Source organism: Protopterus annectens, chromosome 7.part0 (genome assembly GCF_019279795.1).
Source record: "Protopterus annectens isolate FY-2018-M chromosome 7.part0, PAN1.0, whole genome shotgun sequence".
Lineage (NCBI taxonomy): Eukaryota > Metazoa > Chordata > Ceratodontiformes > Protopteridae > Protopterus > Protopterus annectens.
The window spans coordinates 1,046,881,050-1,046,902,735 of NC_056739.1; the positions used below are offsets into that span (position 1 = coordinate 1,046,881,050).

The 21,686-nt window shown below is 43.0% G+C and overlaps 1 protein-coding gene across 2 annotated transcripts in view; it reads left to right on the top strand.

The window, feature by feature from the left end:
• The window catches only part of CEP152 (centrosomal protein 152), a 2,961,597-nt gene that overhangs the window by 1,873,861 nt on the left and 1,066,050 nt on the right, over positions 1 to 21,686 (top strand). For both annotated transcript variants that reach the window (XM_044077591.1, XM_044077592.1), the window contains exon 16: positions 4,366 to 4,494. In XM_044077591.1, coding sequence (XP_043933526.1) covers positions 4,366 to 4,494 — 129 coding nt within the window. The remainder of the gene's footprint in view (positions 1 to 4,365; positions 4,495 to 21,686) is intronic.

Genomic DNA, 21,686 nt, shown 5'->3' on the forward strand with positions numbered 1-21,686 from the left:
ATCAAGATAGATAGGCACTCAAGGAGACATCTTCGCTTTCGATTAGGGGCCAGTCATTACCAGTTCAGAGCCGCCTGGGTGTTTACTAAATGTATGGCAGTGGTGATGGCTCACCTGAGGATGCAAGGATTCCAGATGTTCCCATACCTCGAGGATTGGCTACTCATGCCACCTACAAGGCATTGACTGTCACGAGCCATCCAGTATGTCCTTCTCCTGTTTCACCAATTGGGATCACGGTGAAAATCTCAACGTCTAATCTGGACCAGACTCAAAAATTAGAGTTCATAGGAGTCCAGCTAGACTCCATCTCAGAGATTGCAGCATTACCTCTTCGAAGTACAGCTGATCCGAGAGCAGGTCATGCAAGTCTTAAATCTTTTGAGTACTCCAGTCCACTTGGTTCTTTGGACCCTAGGATCCATGGCTGCGGCCATACAGCTTGTGCCACTAGCAAGGTACCATATGTGGGTTTTAGTGGTCTGTTCTGTCTCAACCTATGTCATGTCCATAAAATTGACGCCAGTGTGCAGATGGCATCTTCTTTGGTGGCTTCAGTCTCAGGATCTGATTTTAGGCAGGCCCTTTTCACTCCCTCCATACAAGGTCACAGTGATTACTGAAGCTTCCCTGTTGGGGTGGGGGGCATTTCCAGGGGAAAACCGTTCAAGGCACATGGTCCCCTGTAGAGTCCAAATTGTACATAAATGTTCTAGAGATGACAGCAGTCCTTCTAATGTTGCAAGCCTTTCAGGATTGCCTCTCCCTGGGGACAATTGCAATTCAGACGGGCAACATGGCAGTGGTCTGGTATATCAACAAACAGGGGAACACGGTCTTACCCATTGTGTAGAGAGGCCATGAGAGTGTGTGAATGGACAGTGTCATCCAGGCACTTTCTTCTTGCAACACATATACCCGTGGACTCCAACATGTTGTCCCACAAACTCAGCAGAACCATATTGAGTCCTCACGAGTGGTCCCTCAATCCGAAGGTGGCAAAGCAAATTTTTGACCATTGAGGTAAACCATGCTGTGACCTTTTTGTTTCCCCCACCAAGTGCCAGCATGTTCTTTATTCTGTTCCCCCCACCCAGGGGGTCACCAAGGGATGCTCTAGCCCACGATTGGCCTCTGGATCTTATCTACGCTTACCCTCCTATCCTTCTTATCACCAAAGTTTTGCAGGAAGCATGATGCCTGAGGACATCCGTGATCCTTATTGCCCCCTTCTGGCCTCGTCAGCCTTGGTTTCCCTTCCTAACGTCTTACCTCAAATACCCCCCTTGGATACTGGATCCACTTCAGGATCTGATCGCCCATCTTTCGGGGTTTCCTCTTAACAGTCTTTGGACCCTTTGTCTCACCACATGGTTTCTCCACTTCCAATGATTTTGAAACGGTCCAGGCTAGCTTCCCCCATCAAGAATATTATCCTAGCCTCCCAAAAACTTTGACCAAAAACGTTTATAGTAGCAAGTGGAAAGGGTTTTCTATCTGGGCTAATAGCAGGAATCTGGACCCTTTTTCTGCTTTTGTGCCAGATATTCTCTTGCTCTTGTCCTCACTTTTTCAGGAAGAGGCAAATTTTTCTACTATTAAGCAACAGATGGCTGCAATTTCCAATTTTCATGAGAATAGAGAACTTACGTTCTCTTCCAGACACTGTAAAGCCTTCTTGAATGGTGTTTTCCTTCTAAGACCTTCGTGCTGCAATCTCTGACTCAGAGCTCATTTGAGCCTACTAGTTCGTGCAATTTCAAATTTTTGTCTTGGAAAATGGCCTTCCTAGTAGCCATAACTTCGGCTAAGAGGGTGTCCAAGCTGCAAGTCCGTAGAGTTGCTCCCCCGTATATGGACTTTCACAAAGACAATGTGTCTCTTAGAACAAATCCATCTTTTTTTGCCCAAGGTTTCCACTGAATCCAGTCTGAACCAGTGTAGTCCGCTACCAGTTTTCTTCCCAGTTATTCCAATAAGGGAGAGTACATTCTTCATACTTTGGATGTACACAGGCAATTGCAATTTTATCTGCATAGGATTAAGGAGTTTCGCAAATCAGACCAGCTCTTTGTGGCTTTTTCCCAGAATAGGCAGGGCCTCCCTGTTTCTAAATGGATCTCCAGCTGTATCTCTTCAGTATACACCAACAAGCATCTTGAGGTTCTGGGAAAGGTTAGAGCTCATTCTACTAGGCCTGTGGCTACTTCTTCGACCTTCATGCCCAGACTCTCCATTGGCGATATTTGTGCTGCTGCTGTTTGGTCTAATCCTCACAACTTTATCTCTCATTACAAACTGGATTTAGTTTCCAGGAACAGGGCTTCCTTTGGTTCCACAGTGCTTCGACATGGCCTTCCTTGAGGCCTCCCAGGGTAAATTGTAGCTGGGGACTCTGACCGTACTGTGAGGAATAATGACATGGATAACATCAGATAAAAAATTATGTACTTACCATAACTTAGTATCTGTGATATCCTATTTCATTATTCCTCACATTTCTCTCCCACCATCCCCCTTCCTTGTTAGATCTTCTGATGAAGTTGAAGTGTTGTGGGTCTAGGACTTTTTCCCTTTATTCCTTTTGGGTTGTAGCGATACTGACTAGTTAGCAAATTCGATCTGAGGGTTAGAGGCAGCAGGAGATTATGGAAGAGGGAGGAGCTTGAGCCTTGGATCTGTGTAAGCTAAAGTTGCCGGTTCAGATCCGAGGTCTGATCCAAGACCGTACTGTGAGGAATAATGACATAGGATAACACATATGCCAAGTAATGGTAAGTACATAACTTTTTTTTTTTCCCATTTTTTTAAATCTCCCACCAGACCTGCAAAATAGACCCTCTACTTTTACTTAATTGTCCCATTTGTTCCATTGGTGGTGACCGTCATGGGTTCCTAATCAGTACATTTGTTCCCTGTATGGTGATCTTAAGTGGTAGGGAGTGGGCCAGCTACCAGGTCGTATGAGGCAACCTACTTCCCCTGAAAGAGCACTTTCACAGCAGCTCTGTAGTTATTGCTGGCTTCAGAGGGCATGCCTTATGTGCGCTGACTGTGCTACATGTATGCGCACATTAGCAGTGTATGTTCACAGGGTCTTGATTCATTGGTCCAGGACCATTTGCTCCTTTTATGTCACCCAAGTGATGAGTCACAGCCACCTCTTTCCCCGCAGGATGGGCGAGCTGCCAGCAGTTGATCATTTCCAACCTCCTCCTCCTCTGCCTGCTCCTACAGGTGCCTGAGTGGGTCTATATCACTTTAGTGAATGATCATTGCATCGAATATGTAATGGTCGAACCTTAATTGTCGAAATTGCTATTTGTCGAAGTACCTAAACTTTGAAGGAAATGTCGAAAAGTTTTAGTTGGCCATCCTAGAATGCTAGGTTCGTAGTAGAAACTCCCACTTAAACTCCACCTGCCATCCAACAGTTGGGTAAATAAAGTAATATTTATACCTATGTCCACATGAATATTCATTGTGTGTTCTTTGTTTACGCTTTTCTTCAATGTAGTGTGATCTCAGAGTTGGTATTTTTAATTTGGGGGGTGTGGGGGTGCAGGGGGGCTTGCTTCTTGCAAAAATAAAGAAAAGAGTGCAGTGCTTTTTTTTTAAAGTCTGGTAGTGCTTGTTTTAGTTATTTGTTTGTAAGGGTACACCCACTTTTGCTGAGATTGGTTTGCTGGGTTATTTAGTTATAGATCTTCGTTTTTATAATTTTATTTATGTTGTATGGTTTATTAAAATTAAAAATACTTTTGTGTTGTGTTTTGTACTTTGTGGATGTTTATATTGTAAAGTTTATTGGTTTATCATGTTGCAATGTACAGTGTTGGCCAATAGAATTATTTCTGTAACTTTTCGTTTGCTGTTTAGATGCTTCAGTGAATTGTGGCTTCAACAATTAGGGTTCGATCATTAGGTATTCGATGTAATTATTGCTCGATGAAGTGATAGAGACGTGGGTGAGCTGCTATATGAAACAGCATTATAGTCTGGGATTTATCTATGTATGCCAGGGAGCTGGGAAAAGAATCATTGAATTTAGTTATCGGTATTAATGGGGCATTACAGGCCTAGAATTTGCCAGCAGTATGAATCCTATGCATGTTTCATTAGATTGGTGGGGGGACTCTTGCACAAGTGGGATAGGCTGGGCTCTTTCGAACAGTGAGTGGTGTTTCTTTAATAATCAAGAATTACAGTGGCAGTCATAGATTCTGGTGCTGTGGTACTTCCCAGAAATTGTATTTTTCTGGTAAGAAATTTCAATCATAATTGTATTTGTTGCTTTTCAGATTACTTGCAATAGGGTACACTGGTACTTTCCTTTTAATCTTACATTTTTTATTTATACTCTAGATTAGAGAAGACATATGAGCAACATCATGATGATATTAAAGCCTGCATACGAGAAGAGCTATTAAAGAATTATGCTGATGAAAAGGAACAACTCAAAAGTATTTATGAAGAGCAGATTTTATTGTTCAAGTAAGATTTTTTTATAGCAGTGTGTAAAAATCACTTTCATAATTTTTGCACAGCCTTTTTTTTTACATCTTGTTTAGAAGTAAACATAAATCTTTTTCTGCCCCATTTCATTGTTTTAACCTAGCTAGCTTTAAGGTTTTAAGCTTTACTTTTTTCTAGTGGCTCTAATGGTCAGGGTTTGGTGAATTGCTGTTTGGAGACCATCTTTATTAGTCATCAGTACGCAATAATAAGTGGCCTTGAAATTAAACAAAAGCCCACCCCCGGGAAAAAAAATCAGAAATAAAGCAGACATTCATCATAACTCATGGCAGGGTGTGAAAAATACTTACAGTTCTTTCTTAGAGAACGCCCATCTGTTTGTTGACCAAATAGCTGTATTGTTTTCACATTTACCTTATTGCTGTTTTTGCAGTACATTTATTGATGACTATTGTCTTTGTTTTTTCTTTTCATAATTACATTACCACCTTTAGTTTTTTCTACTCCTTACTGTTGCTTAAAGTAAAGTGTCGGGCATTCTCTTATACACAAGGTGAATTGAGAAAATCCTTGTTTCATGTCTTGCCCTTATTATTTTAATAGTTTGACCTCAGGGTTGGTTATTTATAGATCTTTGGATAAATATAGAAGCAAATAATTCCAAAGCAGAAAGCTGTCATTTGACTGTAGAAGACGCAATGATTTTTAAATGCAACTGTTTTCTGTTTATCCTTCTGTTTGCATGATTCTGTGATGAACCCATTGGTTGTTAGTAAATAATATTTGAATTGTTTATTTAGTATTGGTCTGGTTATTGTGTGTGTATTTTAAGTTGCCTTCAATTAGAGTCCTTTCCCATTGACAACACAAATTAGATTTATTTTAGCATGCCTTTCCTGGTTTGTAAAATAATGATAATGTAAAAACTCTCAAACTACATGTATCTTTCTGTCATGGGTTATTGAACAGTTAAACTCATTAAAACATCACCCTGATATTTTTTTAAAGAAGCCCCAGGAAAGAGGGGTCTTCAGAAATTTGCAGCTTATGAACAAATTTTGTTGCATATGAAATATAGTTTTCTCAAAAGACAAAGAGCAAACTAGCATATGGAAATCTATGCAATGAGTGTGCTAAAATAAACTAATTTAGGTGCACTGTATATACTGTTTAATTGTGCTTCAAGAGGACTTCTGTAGTTGATTCATTCAGTTAGATTGCTGCCTCTCTCTGAGCAACCAGGAGAAAAAAGTTTGAAAAAGTCACAGCAACCCCACTGATCTATGGTATAATCTCCTATGTGTTTGAGTTTATTAATTCTTGATTGACCAGTTTCTGGGGCAGGGGAGACGTACAGACTTTAAACACCAGGATGTTTTCTCAGTTTAATGAGCTGCTGCTCAAGCACAGCAGTGTGAAACAGTTTTTATTCTATTAGGTAACCAACACAAGATTCTTAAGTGTACAATAGATATGGCAATTTTTATTCTTGTATAGGATATAACTCACTGCTTTGTCTCTCGACTCAGTTGCACAAATGTGATTGATTTTACTACTGCCTTATTAAATACAGAAAAATCATTATCTCTTTTTTAGCTTACTAACTTACTGGCTGCATTTCTGGACTCATTGCTGAAATTAACACTTTTGTTCTGCTGACTGTTTAATTTGAATAATATTTCAGTATTACTTCTTGCTACTGTTTTATTGCTGTTTAGTACTGGCAATGTTTAACATAATACTGCAGTGTTACCAGTTGCTGATTTTAGGTAGATAGAAACCCCAATCATTTTTTTAAACACCTTTATTAAATTATCAGTTAAGACTTAGGCAACCATATATTAAAAAAATATATATATATATATTAACATTTTTTCAGTTTGCATACATTATACTTCACATATTTTTTTCTGTGTAATATCAGTACAGCATTTCATAAATTGATGATTTCCTCCCTTCCCTTAAATCTCACTCCACCTCATGAACATTATTCTGCATGTATTGCTACGTTTTCCATTTATTTCTATGTAATAAATACTGCTAAACAAAATCTTCCAGATCTTTATCACTTTCTCCCCTCCTCACTTCTTCCAAACTTCCACTGGAATACCATCTGCTTCTGGAGATTTGCCTGAAGATTGATTACACATCACCATTTTTATCTAATTTCCTCCTGCTTTAACTGTTAGTTGTTAAGCCTCATCTACCTCTAACCTTAGCATAACTAAGTCTTCCATAAATATTTCCATTTGTGCTCCTTCTTGATTTCTACATTTCTCTGCTTTGTTCAAAATTTCTGAAATATCTCTATAACGTCTGTAGGATCTCTGATTATTTTACTTGTTATAGACTCCCTAGGTTTGACAACAACTCTTTCTACATTTCTGCTGATTAAGTCATTGTGATAAATATTTTTGTGCTTTGTAGTTATCAAAATCACAGTCTTTCAAAACGCATGTGCATTATCCAGATACTCCCTTATCTCCTATCTGTCATTCTGCATTTGTGACTCTTCTTGTTTTGTGAAATTTCCCTTACTTGTAAGCCCCTCTAAATTATTCCTTTTACTACTTAATAATATCTTTCTTTTTTATTTCTATCCTGTTTTTAAACTCCACTTTCATTTTAACCCACTTACTAGCTATAACTTTTGAAGATTTTTCTGTCTTCCTAATAACTCTTGAATAATTTCCACCAGTGTTTTATTTTTTACTTCTTTACCCTGCATTTTAGCTTAGTTTTTATTGACACATGATCTGAAATAGTTATTGGATGTATGTTAAATCTTTCGAGTAAATACAAGTTTTTCCGTGAAATTAATTTCTGTCTAGTCTAACCCAATTATTGTACCTTGGAGAATAAATATGTAAATTATCTTGAGTTTTACTACTGAATTCACATCTTCCATACCAAATATTTTCATCAATTTCTACAGCAGTCTACCCTCTTTTGTTACATTTTCTCTTATAGGTCCCCCCAATAAATCCTCATTATTGCAATTCAAGTTGCAGTCCCCAGCTATAAGCAATATTCCCTTCTGTTTAATTCTCCCCAATTTTTTTAAACTGTATAATAGTAGATCTGATGTTGACAATCTTCATCTATTCTTGACAAATGGGTACGGATGGTTCTGATCCTAGGTACCGATCTGTCCGTTACACAGCTCGCGCCAGCCAAAAAAATCTCTTGAACTGCAAGTCTACCCACAATTCCCCTGTCTAAATTAGATTACCTCAGATCTTGTTTGCCACTTTCGTGAATCAGATGTGTCAGCCAGTGATCTCTTGCAGCTAAGTAATTTTTTTGTTTTTCCAGTAGTTTATTCTTTTTATAGTTAAAACTTCTTACTGTTGATTAACTTTTTTTATCTACTGTTTAGTCTATCTAGTGTGTTTCCCACGATAAATACTTTCTCCTATCATCACTGGTAGATGTTCTTCGTGTTTCACTGTTGCAGTCATTACATTTGGGTTATCTGTTTGCAGTAGTCTTCAGTCGGCTTGATTAACAAAGTCTTGGGGCCTATGTCGGTTGCTGTCTCTTCTTCTATGACGTCAGGTCGTCAGGGTTATAAAACATGCAGCCGACGTCATTAATCAGTCTTTCTTGACGTGTGGTGCCCGAAGCAGAAGCAGTTCGCAAGTGCTGGTCGGCCGACTCCTGAAATTTTCGTTTTCGAGTTTCAGAACCGAAGACTTAAACTAAAAGCTAAGTACCCCGTTGGGTAAACTTTTTCTTGCTCTAATCAGATGTCAGTAAAAGTAGATAATTGCATTTCTTGTGGAAAGCAAATACCTCATAAAGATTTTAATTCGTACTGTATTCCTTGCCTAGGCCCTGACCATGACTTACCTCGCTGTCGGTGTTGTGCCTTATTTAAACCGCAAACTGTCCATCGTCTGTATATTTGCGCTTCTAAATATTTTGGTGCTCGGTTCAATTATCCTGATATGTCTTCGGTAAGCCATTCGCCTACCGACATTCTGAAAAAACGCAAAGATAAAGACATAGACAGGCCGCCCAGTTCACCGGTACTCAGTGAGGTGCTTTTGCAGCCCCTGATACCCGCTATTTCAGATTTGCAGGCTTCTACTGAGACCTATTCTGAGTCCAGTAAGCCACGAGATGCTTCAACTGTGGAACCTGCAGATGTCTCTACCTTGGATGGGTCTGGAGCCGCTGTGCAGGCACCGGCTTCTGAGGGTGTATTCAGGCCTACTGACTTGCATATTAAACCAACGCCATCTTCTTCTTCAATGCCTAAAACTCGAACCATGCCTAGAAAACTGACGCGCAGACCGGATGTTCAGGCCTCTATGCCTAAAAAGCGAATGATAAGAATGACTGAAGATCTTGTTACTTTAATCAGGGGAAGAGACCTAGGACTGAATTTGCTTATGATACTTCTGACCAGGATTCTGAAATTTCTGTTTCCTCTGATGACCAGGATTTACCCTTATCTACCTATGAGGATTCTGATGCTGAGGACTCTATTCCCTCTACTCCCCCCCCCCCCCAGAGGATTTCTCTTTTGGTGAAACCTTGCATTCTCTCAGGAAGCATTTTCATTGGGAAAGTCAAGATTTCTCTCATTCTAAAAAGAGGCTTAGGGATTTCTTATTCCTGCCCCAGCACAGGCCTTTAGTTATACCTCCTGTACTGGACATTGTTGATGATTTCTTTTCGGAATCTATCATGGCCCCTGACTCTTTACCTCTTGCTTCCAGAAACCTGATAGATATTACAGGGTTCCTGGCTCTCACAAGTTCCTTTTCAAAAATCCTACTGCGGATCCTGAAACCATTTCACAGGGACCCAAGGGCATTAAAGCTACTACTGCCAAAAATCCTACCCCCTCTGATAGAGACTCCAGGGCGCTGGATAGATGGGGTAAGAAGGTATACACTTCTGCAACTTTGGCCATTAGGGCCTTGAATTGTCAGTTTCAAATGTTAAAGTATCAGCAGCATATCATTGGATTGCTTAAACAGAAAATTATATTGTTTCCTGATTGTGCTGAAAATAAGGATTTCCAGGATTTAATGCATTCTGCTGAACAAGTTGGTAAACATACATTGCAATGTGGTTTTGATTCACTAGAGGCATCTTGCAGGGCTGTGGTAACTGGGTCTGTACTTAGAAGGCATGCTTGGCTTAAGGAGCAATCCTTGCCAGATCATGTTAAAGTGAAATTACTGGATGCTCCCTTAAATCAAGTCTGCCTGTTTGGCAACAGGGCAGAAGAAGTTCTTAAAAAGATGGAGAAAAAAGCTAAATCTATGTAAACTGTTAAAGATTTTTTACAAGTACAACCTCCAAGATTTAATAGGCATTGGCCATCTAAGAAATGGTCCTTTCCTGCCTCTTCCAGATCTTCTCAGTCTAAACCCAGATCCAGCAGAGCACCCAGGCTTCAGTCCCAGGGGACGCACAGGACTAAGCAGTGGGGGGCCTCCACTTCCAAATCTGGGAGTAATACAACTCCCCCCATGGTAAACTGTCTCTATGACTTCTTTTTAAAACTTCCAAGCACTTCTCAACTGACTGCCCCTTTGGGGGGAAGGATTATCATGCAAAGAACTGGGGACTCTTTACCTAGGACAAATGGGTTTTAAATACAGTGTCCCAAGGATACAGATTTCACTTCCACACGTTACCAACTCCAAACAGTTGGCCTGGATCTACCTCCAAATCAGTGGGCAGAGGCCCAAAAGCAAGTACTCTCTCTCTTAAGTATATGGGCTATTCAGTTGGTACCAGAAGAAGAAAAGGGACAAGGTTTCTACTTGATTTTTCCCGGTACCCAGAAAAGACAATTCATGACATCCTATCCTGGACCTGCCTACTCTAAACACCTTTTTGGTGATTCCAAAATTCAAGATTCTGACTCTTCACCAGTTGCTTCCTATGCTTAGCAAAGATGCCTGGTTGGCAACACTAACTTTAAAGGAAGCATACCTGCACCTCCCAATCAGGGAATCTTGCAGAAGATACCTACGCTTCAAAGCAGGCTACACGCACCATCAGTTCTCTGCACTGCCCTTTGGCTTATCTTCTGCGCCCAGGGTATTCACAAAGTGCCTAGCTCCAGTCATTGCATTTTGCAGGCAAAGAAATATTCAAATGTACCAATACCTGGAGGATTCTCTAATTCAGGCAGAAAACTAGGACATACTTTTGAATCATCTGGCTTTTGTACAAAGGGTGCTAACTTTTCTGGGGTACACTATAAACGAAAAGAAATCACACCTGGTACCCTGTCAATAAATTATATTCCTGGGAGCAAGCTTGAATACAACTTCCCAGATGGCTTTCCTCACGCCAGAGAAACAAATTCACTTGACAACCTACTTCAAACAAGTGGCCACAAAAACCCTGCTATCTGCAAGGCAAATACTACAAGCCTTGGGGTTCATGGCTTCCTGCATTCTTCTAATTCCATATGCAAGACTACAATGGTGTCTAAAAAGCCTATGGTGCCAACATTATCAGGATCTAGAAGCAATGATTCCTATAATTCCTTGTCTATGCCTAGAGTCCCTTTGGTGGGCAGAGGCCTGCCCACCAAAACAAGGGACTACCATTCAGACTAACCCCTGCCACCCAAACCCTAACACCAGATGCATCAGACTATGCATGGGGGGCGCACCTGGCAGGGAAGTGCATTCAGTATGCCCTGACAGCCTTCAAAGACCACATTCTTCCAGGACAATTAATGGTAAAGACGGACAACACCACTGTTATGTGGTACATAAACAAGCAGGGGGGTACACATTCTTACCCCCTCTGCAGACTAGCCATGGCGTTGTGGAGCACAGCCTTGAGCTACCAAGTGCATCTACAAGCTCAGTTCCTGCCAGGAAAACTAAATACACTGGCAGACGGACTAAGCAGAAACTTCATGGACCCACACGAGTGGAAACTCGAACCAAGGATTTTCAACATGCTGACAAGCAAATGGGGGAGCCCTGATATAGACCTGTTTGCCTCCCCCCAGAACTATCAATTGGAAAAATGTTGTGCAAGGACTCCCCACAGACGAGCTTGGAAGGTGGATGTTCTGTCCTTCAGCTGGAAAAACCTATCAGTTTATGCATTTCCTCCTCTGCTCTCCAAAGTACTACTAAAGATCAAACAAGATAAACCAAGATTAACTGCACCAGCCTGTCCACGCCAACACTGGTACCCCCTCCTGCACAGTGTGTCCCTGTTAGCCCCATGGCACCTGCCTCAGACTCCTACCTTGCTGTCTCAGCAGGCGAACCAGATTCTGCACCCTCAGCTTCAAACACTGAACCTAGCAGCCTGCCTAATTACCTAAGCTCTCCTTTCCATCCCTCAGTAAACCAGTTATAGATGTCATTTTAGAGGCAAGGGAGCCTAGTTCTAGAAAATCTTATGCTGAAAAATGGAAACGATTCTGTGCCTGGAACCAATCTCAAGGTATGAGCACAGCAGTGCCCAATTTACCTCAGATTTTACAATACTTAACTGAGATGCTTCACAAGGGCCTGTCTTTTTCCTCAATAAAAATTCATGCCTCAGCCATTTCAGCTCATTATAACACAGAACCCCCCCCTTCTCTCATCCACTGCTCAAGCAGTTCCTCAGAGGGGCCAAAAATTTAAGACCACCCAGGAGAGCTCCAACTCCAGCCTGGGACCTTAACTTTGTATTGGAGAAACTCACCCTTCCTCCTTTCAAGCCAGCTGCTACTGCAGATTTAAAATTCCTTTCTTGGAAAACGGCTTCCCTTTTAGCCATCACTTCAGCAAGAAGGGTATCTGAATTACAGGCCCTTATGGCAGTGGAGCCTTTCATCATCTTTCGTGCGGACAGGGTGCCCCTCAGGACCAATCCCTCTTTCATGCCAAAGGTGGTATCTAGTGTGGCCTTTAATCAGTCCATTCATTTGCCAACCTTCTTTCCTAATCCACAGAACAAAGGGGAATGGATACTGCACTCCTTAGATGTGCACAGACAGCTTAGATTCTACATGTACAGGACTAAACCTCAAAGGAAATCTGAACAACTACTGGTGGCAATTGCTGCAGAGACAGAGGGGGGAAGGCTATTTCAAAGCAAAACATTTCCAAATGGATAGGCCATTGCATTAATTTCTGCTATAAGCACCACGGAAAACCTATCCTACAGGGAATCAAACCCTACTCAACCAGGGCTGCATCTACCACTACAGCATTTCTCAGTGGCGTTCCTACCATGGACATCCTAGAAGCTGCTACCTGGAGTTCTGTACATACTTTCACCAAGCATTACCATTTGCCAATTTTCTTTAAATCCAGAGCTGGCTTTGCCACTGCAGTTTTGCAGGGCCTTATAGCTGGACCTAATGCTATCTAAATTCCTCCTCCCATCCTTAGCTTTGAGAATCTACCCAAATATAATGACTGCAACATTGAAACACGAAGAACATAGTACAGTTGTGTACACTTACCATAAATGTAGATGTTCGAGTGTATTCACTGATGAAGTCCTGTTTACCCTCCCTCCAGCCCCTTCTCTCCTTTTCAATGCTTAAAAGCTTTTTGGAGTATTTGCTTTTTTGTTTGAGGTATAACCTTGTATATTTATAGATTTAATTGCTTCCCATTAGGAGGGCACCTGACATCTGGGGCAAGAAAAACTGATGTAATGACGTCGGCTGCATGTTTTATACCCCTGACGACCTGACGTTACAGAAGAAGAGACAGCAACCGATGTAGGATCCAAGACTTTGTTAATCAGGCCGACTGAGGGCTACTGCAAGCAGATAACCCAAATGTAATGACTGCAACAGTGAATACACTGAACATCTACATTTATGGTAAGTATACACAACTGTGCTTTCTTTCTCTTTACCCCTTGTGGTAAGCCTTTTTCTACCATTGCTGGTAGAATTATTTTCTCTAAATCCTTTTTCTGTATTTCTCTTTACCCCTTGTGGTAAGCCTTTTTCTACCATTGCTGGTAGAATTTGTTTCTCTAAATCCTTTTTCTGAGTGTGTGAGTGAGTCTGTGTGAGTGAGTCTGAGTGAGTCAGTGTGTGAGTGAGAGCATGAGAGTGAGAGTTAGAGTGAGAGTGAACGTGAGAGTGAGCGCCAGAGTGAGCGTGAGAGTGTGGTGAGTGAGAGTGTGTGTGTGTGTGTGTGTGTGTGTGTGTGTGTGTGTGTGTGTGTGTGTGTGTGTGTGTGTGTGTGTGTGTGTGAGTGAGTGTGTGTGTGTGTGTGTGAGAGTGTGTGTGTGTGTGTGTGTGTGTGTGCGTGTGTGAGTGTGTGTGTGTGTGTGTCTGTGAGTGTGTGCGTGTGTCTGTGAGTGTGTGAGCATGTATGAGAGCGAGAGTGAGCGCGTGTGAGAGTGAGCGCGTGTGTGTGTGTGTGTGAGAATGTGTGTGTCTCCTTTTTTGGTAGTTGTAGCTGAAAAGCCTAAATCCTCTACCACAGGATTCAAACAATGTTCTGAGTACAGCAGAAAGCTGCCAAACTTAGATAACCATGACAAATGTGTCTATTGCCTGAGTGTGCCCCATCTTAGTGTGGAATTTACTGTTTGCCAAGGTTTTAGTAATAGAACCCTGGCCAAGAGAAAGAATAAGGCAAAGCACTCTTTGACTGTGCAATAGCTAAAATCTGGAACTCACTCCCAAAACACATAACTTCTACCAGCTCTGTTTCATTATTCAAGAAACTACTCAACACCCACTATTCTAACAATTGGCTGTGTCCATGTGACCCCCGCAGATTAATTCACTTTCCTTTCAGTACTGTAATCATTTTTGCAGAACCTTTACCTCTTATCCAGTAACTACTTATTCCTTACCAAACAAGGTTTTTTTAAATTACTTATTCTTCCATACAATGATTATTCTGAAGACATTTGTTCTACTCACCTATGTAAAAATGTTAAATGTGTTCCTTTATGTATAATAGTATGTAAATACATTGTCACTTTTGTATATTTTTTATATGGAGCTTATCTCCCCGGGCCTCCGCTGAAAATGGACCTGCGTCCAGTCGGACTTTCCCGGTCATCAAATGTAAAATAAAAATAAATAATAAGCTAACCCTGAAATGGCTCCTTAAGGCCCCTTTCAAGGAAGCCTTGTCCAAGGCCAACCAGTCTCCTGTGGCACTAAGTCTACTTGATCGGTCCTGTCATTTCCTTCGGCACCAGCCGTTAAACATAAATATGCCTCTGAGGGTTCGTCCTCAGAACCAAAAGTAAAAGTTCCTAAATTGTCGTTGCAGGCACCAAGACAACTTCGGTTCCATTGACACCAGATATGACTACAGTTGAGAGCCTTACTTCTTCGACTCCGACAATCACTACAGTTCTGACTTTGGTACAGACTGTTACACCCTCAGTGCAACGTATGGTACAGAAGCCATCCACATCTTCAGAACTCAGGTCTGTATATTCACCTTCAGGGGATCCCTTTTTTGGACAGATACGCAGTCCATTTGTAGAGAGACCGGAGTCTTCTTCAGCCCTATCTATGCGTGCCACCAGAAGCCTGTCAGAACAGAACATTGTTGGGTTGGTTGACCAGATCATGGCAGCCTAGGGTCTCTTTTCCACTGTTCAGACCACTCTCCATCCTGGAGCAGCTGGGTTCTCTCCCACAACACCCAATTACTCTCCTCCTCTAATCTCAGCTCAGGTTTTAGAGCCTTTGTCTCCATCCACCCAGGTTCCTATGACTTTGGAGCTGACTGCACCCTTGCCCTTGGTGCTGAGTCTCCCTTTGGCCCTTTCAGTACCATTGGTGCTATTGGGCCCCCAGGACCGTGTCTTTGCTGTCAAGCATGGTAGGTTCGTGCTGGTTCCTAGCATTTCTATGGAACTGTCTATCCCTTATGGCTATGGTGGCAGTGGACCCTTCCTTGGTTCTGGTCTGCCAGGTAGGACTCTCAGGGCGGTGTGTGACCCTGTTTCCGAGTTTGTTGGTCTCGGTTCCTATCCCTCCTCAGGGGGTGCTGCCTTTCAGGCCAATGAAAGGACTTTGGCCACTGCATCTTCCTACATATCTCCTGGGTTCTTGGAGTCCCCCTTTCAGTCCCCAGGCTCTTCAGTTCAGGCACCAACCTTTACCCCTGGACAGCGCACATCAGGTTCACAAGACTTAGCTTCTAAGGATATCTCTTCTTCCGAGTCCTTCTCCGATATTCCCACTGAGGAGCCCCCTCAGAAGTGATTGTGCAAGAGGAAACATCAATTCTCCTGAAGAATCCGTCACAGAAGACACAGATTTCGATGAATGGGAGGGTTCCCCACAATCACTCCTGGAAGATGTCTCCTTCAAAGCATTTTAGAGATCCTGATTCAGAGAGGTTGTTGGGAGTCCAAAGACCCCTTCTCTGAGGAATCTGTGTACTTGTAGACCTTTGGTGTGCACCCATCTACCTCCTGGGTGACCCCGCCCACTGATGATTTAATTAAGTTAATTGCTCTGCAGGCTTGGAAGGCTCCTGATGCTGTCGAACTGGTCCCCCAGAGACCTGATAAAATTCTTATTGCCCCAGAGGACCAAACCCTACTGCGCTAAGGGCTTGGTAGTAGATGCCATGTTGGTAGTGGCTGCTACTAAGAAAGAACTTGCAGAAGAAAATTCTACTGTCCATCTCCCGAACTGACAGTCCAGGGCAATGGACAGATTTGGGAAGCGGGTCTATGCGTCATCGACTTTCTCAATCAGGTCTTTGAATTTTTTGGCACATTTTGCTGGATTCCAAAGGGATCTGGTCAAGGAGCTATCAGATACCCTTGCGGGAGCAGTGACTGAGGGGATCCAGGAGAAAGTGGCCTCCCAACTAGCTACCCTGGACTCTATATTAAATTCGTTCATGAGGGTCATTGCACATGCAGCCGAAGGGGTGACCAGGTCAGCAGCTTCAGGTGTTGCAATATGAAGACATGCTTGGATGCACCTGTGTGAGTTCTCGGAACCATTCAAATCTTCCTTTGTCAATCCCCCCTTTGATGGGTCCTCCCTCTTTGGTTCCAAGGTTAAGGAAACTTTGTCCAGTTGTGAAAGGATGGAAAGACATTGTTTGCTGTGGGTGTGCATTTTTCCACTCCTCAGCGGTCCAACTCCAGGAACCAGAGGAGTGGTAAAATGTGGTTCAAAAAGTCCCAAAATCCTTTCCAGGACACACGTGGCTTGGACTCTCCTCGGGGCAGGGGGGGGGTGGAGATTCAGTGGAAGACACCACTCAAATGGCAGGAGTGGTCCGCATAATCAGAGTTCCGGAGATTCATTCTCCGGTCAACCTTAATGCTCCTGAATGGAGGCCCGATTGCTTACCTCTGGAAGCAGTCAGTGGAAGGTTTTTCTTGCACCCAAACACCTGGTGATGCATTACCACTAATAAATAAATAAATGTGCAGTGGTTCCACACTGCACACTTTAATTCAAAGTAGGTAAGGGCTTTCACAGATACTCTCCACTTTTTCAGACCATAAAGAACAAAAACTGCATTGCAGTACAACCATTTTAAGTACTGTTCAGCCAATGAGGTATCATTTACTGCATAGAACATCAAAGTTAACCCATTTATCATCAGTGAATCTAAACCACTTGCCTATATATTGAAACATATTAAAACATGTTATAATTCACAAATAGCTATGACAATAATATAAACATAATAAAAATCACAATAGAAACACTTATTATACTAAAACCATAAAACATACATGGGAAAAAATACATATAAAAATAATTCATCACAATATAACAAATATAAAATATCTAAATATATGTTCTTGGTTCCTTATTTGGCTTAGAGGTTTTAGATTTTCCTTTGTTTGAAGCATTACCACTAATGCCTGGGTGCTAAGGATAAATTCCAGAGGCTACAGAATTCCATTCAACCTTTATCCAAGAATCCCTGAAAAACTCCCCAACATTTCATCCACTCAGAGAATTCAAACAGCAATAGAAGTACAAAAGCTGCTAGAAAAAGAGTCCTCTAAGAAGTCCCACCAGTCCTATTAGGATCCAATTTTTATTCAAGATTCTTTTTAGTGCCAAAGAAAACGGGGGACTGGAGACCAATTCTGGATCTCAGTGTTCTAAACAAATTTGTCCAACAAACAAAATTCCGGATGGTCACGGTTCAGTCTGTTCTCCCCTTCTTGGAGAAAGACTACTGAATGTACTCTATCAACTTTCAAGATGTGTATTACCACATAAAAGTGGACAAAATCTCAAGAAAGTTTCTCTGCTTCTGAATAGGGGACAGTCATTTCCAATTCAGAGTTCTGCCCTTTGGTCTCAGCACAGCCCCCAGGGTGTTCAAATGCGTGGCGTTGGTCACAGCACATTTGAGGCTGCATGGATTCCGAGTGTTTCCTTACCTAGACAACTGGCTCCTCGCCGCTTCCACCAAGCATCTACTGCAACAGACCATGGACCAGACTGAACTTGTCCCACCAATTGAGCATAACGGTCAATATTGCCAAATCCCATTTAACTCCCAACCAAGACATGGGATTTGTCAGAGCGCGTCTCAACACTTCTACTTGCTTTGTGTTGCTTCCCCTTCACAGGTTGCAGAAAATACAGATGCAAGTCCAGCCACTAATATGCTCAAACAAAATACCTGCTCAATTAATTCTACAAGCTCTGGGCTCCATGGCAGCGGCTATTACTTTGGTTCTACTAGCAAGATTCCACATGAGACTTCTCCAATGGTTATTAGCAAACCAATGGTCAATTCTGACTCTTCCCATGGACCACTTAATTTTCATTTCCAGACAATGGAAAAGCAATCTCACTTGGTGGATGCATTTGGGAGAGATTCTTCAGGGTCGTCACTTTGTCTTCCCCCCAGCCCAAGGCCATAGTGACCACAGATAATTCCCAGATGGGGTTGGGGGCATTATCTAGGGAGAACAGTCAAAGGCACTTGGTCCCCTTCTGAGGCCAGCCTGCATATCAGTGTACTGGAGCTAAGGGCAGTGCTTCTGGCGTTGCAAGCATTTTATTCTGTCTTACTTCCAGAGAAGATAGATATTCAATCAGACATGTCAGTAGTCTGGTACATCAACAACCAATTCCTACCCACTGTGTTGAGAAGCCCTTCGAGTGTGGCAATGGGCAATATCTTCCAACTGCTTTCTGTAATTATGAACATTACGTAATTGCGAACAAGCTGAGCAGATGCATCCTCCTGCCTCACAAGTGGTATGAACTCCAGAGTAACGAAGGAGATTTTTTTTCATTGGGGACACCCTTGCTGTGACCTGTTTGCCTCACCCCTCAACAATTGTAGAAGTTACTTTGCCCTAATTCCCCCTCAGGGGAAGTCACCCAGAGACACTTTTCTACACGATTGGCCCCTGGGTCTGCTCTATGCCTTTCCCCCCGTTCCTCTGATCCTGATGATTCTCAACAAAGCATCTCGGTTGTGAAGCAAGGTGATTCTCACACCTCCTTATTGGCCTCGACAGATATGGTTTCCCTTCCTGTGACCTCATTGCTTTGCCGACCATGGATTCTGTACCCAGTTCTGGATCTACTGTCCCATCCTCAGGGACTAGTGCATCCCAACCTTCAGACTCTCAAGCTGACAGCTTAGTTCCTCCACTTCCGGTAGTCGCCAGGCATAATGCTATGCATTCTCCCATATGGCATGTTTTGCTGGCATAGCATAAACAATCCACTAGAACTCTCTACATAAGCAAATGGAGAAATTTTTTTATCTGGGCCTGTGATGTTAAACCCCTTTTCAGTGCCAGTAGAAAAGAATTTGGAATTTCTGACTGCCATTTTTAATAAGGGATCCTCTGCTTCTACAGTCAAAGTTATTGTAGCAGCGATTTCAAACTTTCATGTCTGTTTTGATGACCAACCCTTGATCTCACACAGGCTTTGCAGAGTTTTCCTAAAAGGTACTATACACTTAAAAAAAAACCTTTAAGGATCCTCTCCCACCTTGGGATTTGGATCCTCTCCCACCTTGGGATTTGACTTTAGTGCTACAGTCATTTACAGCACTGCCTTTCAAACCAATAACTACCTGTGATTTAAAGACTCTCTCTTTGAAGATGTTATTTCTTGTAGCTGTCACTTCCACAAGACGAGTCTCCAAATTACAAGCCCTTTGCTCTAAAGCTCCTTACTTATTTTTCCATAAGGACAGAGTGTCACTCAGAGCAAATCCAACCTTTTTAACTAAAGTGATTTCAGATGCTAATATCAATCAATCTATAGAGTTACCAGTATATCTGAAATAGTTAACTTCATTTTATCTGCAACCTGTGGGTATACAGATCAGTATTGGATCTGAGCCGGCAACTTTTTTTCTAGCATCTGCTCCAAGCTCTTCCCCTTACCCATAATGTCCTACCATTACCCATATTCCCTCAGATCTCATTTGCCACGCCAGTAGTGTGCATCGTGGTCTCCTTTGCTCTGAGCTCAGGGATAATAAGTGGTATTATTTCTTGTATCTAGTGTGTGTTTGAGTGAATATTTTCCCTTCCTCCCCTTGTTTAGTGTCTCGCTTGTTCATCGGTGTCAAAAAAAAAAAAAAAAAGATTTTGCAGAGAGTAGTAGTTAGGCCTGCCCTTCCCCTACCTGTGTTTGTGTGGTTTTTCTGGTAGGTAGTGTTTGTACTTTTGGGTGCAGGACTGTGGCTGATCAGCCGAAGCCTGTTTTCAAAAAATGTGCAGAGTGTGGCCATAAGCTCTCCCTGGCTGATGGTCACACTCTGTGTGTGATTTGCTTGGGAGTGGCACATTTGTCCACTCAATGTGCCATCTGTTCTGGTTTCAATCCAAGGGCCCTTAGGGATTGGAAGGTCAAGTTAGTAGCCAAAGGCCTTCTCCCTGCTGCCATGCTGGAATCTGCCTCGGTCTCTAGTGTTCTACCTCCCACCCTGACAGGGACTCAACCTCCCTCTTCTTCTGGTGATGGGTCTTCTAAAGAAAAATCTACAGTCAGCATGGCTGACAAGGAAAAAGAAAAAGATAAAGAAAGGCACAGAGAGGATAGGGAGAAGTGAAAGGACAGACATCGCAAGAGATCCCCAGATAGGGAGCTCTTTCTTAGTCCCCCTTCTAAGACCATGAGGCCTGTTTCTCCACGGCTCCAGTCTCCTCGTTTCTCACTGGAGCCATTGGAACATTCAGACCAGATGCCTTCCTCCCCATTGCGTAGACCAGCCAGATCAGAGTCGGCCTCTTCGAGGTCGACTCGGAGCCTTTCGGACAAGGACAGGATGATACAGAGATTCATTCAGACCCAAATTCAGATGGGAGTCTTTCCAAGCCCCTCTCCCTCTGGACAGGGGACCTCCATGCCTCTTTTCCACCCCATCTCTCTTTCCCTTATCCGTGCTTCAGCATCGGGGCTCATGGATCTGAGGGTTTTCGGAGCTGGTAGCTTGGCGCCGACAGTTCCTCCAACCTTGACTTTGGCTGTTACCTTGAGTTCTTCAGTCCAACTTGTTCAGATCCGAGTGACTCTCAGAGCCGCGGACAGGGAGTTGGACCCGGGGGAATGGATTCTTCAGCTCCAACCTTTTCGGATCCGATTTGTTCCCTTGGACTTCAGGCTACCCTGACTTTGGCTCCGGTCCCTGCTTCGGATATGGGGAGCGCGTCTTCCTTACTGGGTGCTAAGGAGGTCTGCTCTCCCTCGGCCTTCGAAGTGGTGGAGAGGGTTCTCTCCCAGGGATTGAGACCCCAGGCCCCCCTGGATTTGGTGACGACTCCCTTCATCCTGTCTCAGGGACAGCCCGTGCCAGAGGATCCCCAGGTTAATTTCCCTGAGGAAATCCCTGCGGCTCACGAATCCCCTTCTGAGAGTCCCACTGAAGAGGGTCACCGTAAGCACAAGTGCAAAAGGAGGCACTTGGACTCCCCCGAGTCCCTCACTATGAACACTGACTTAGATGAAAGAGAAGGTTCCCCCAGGTCACCTCCAGAAGACATCTCCTTCGGAGAAATTATGAAGATCCTCCGCCAGAGGGGAGGTTGGTTAGCCCCAAAACCTTCTGGGGGGAAGAGTCAGTGTTCCTGGAGGCCTTTGGCACAGGCCCATCTACTTCCTGGGTGTTCCCGCCAGCGGACCCCTTGGTGGACCTCATCACCACGAGGGAATGGAAGGAGCCTGACACAGTAGAGCGCATCCTCAAACGCCCTGACAAGATTTTATCTCCTCCTTCCGACAGACAACCTTTGTCGAAAGGAGCCCCAGTTGATGC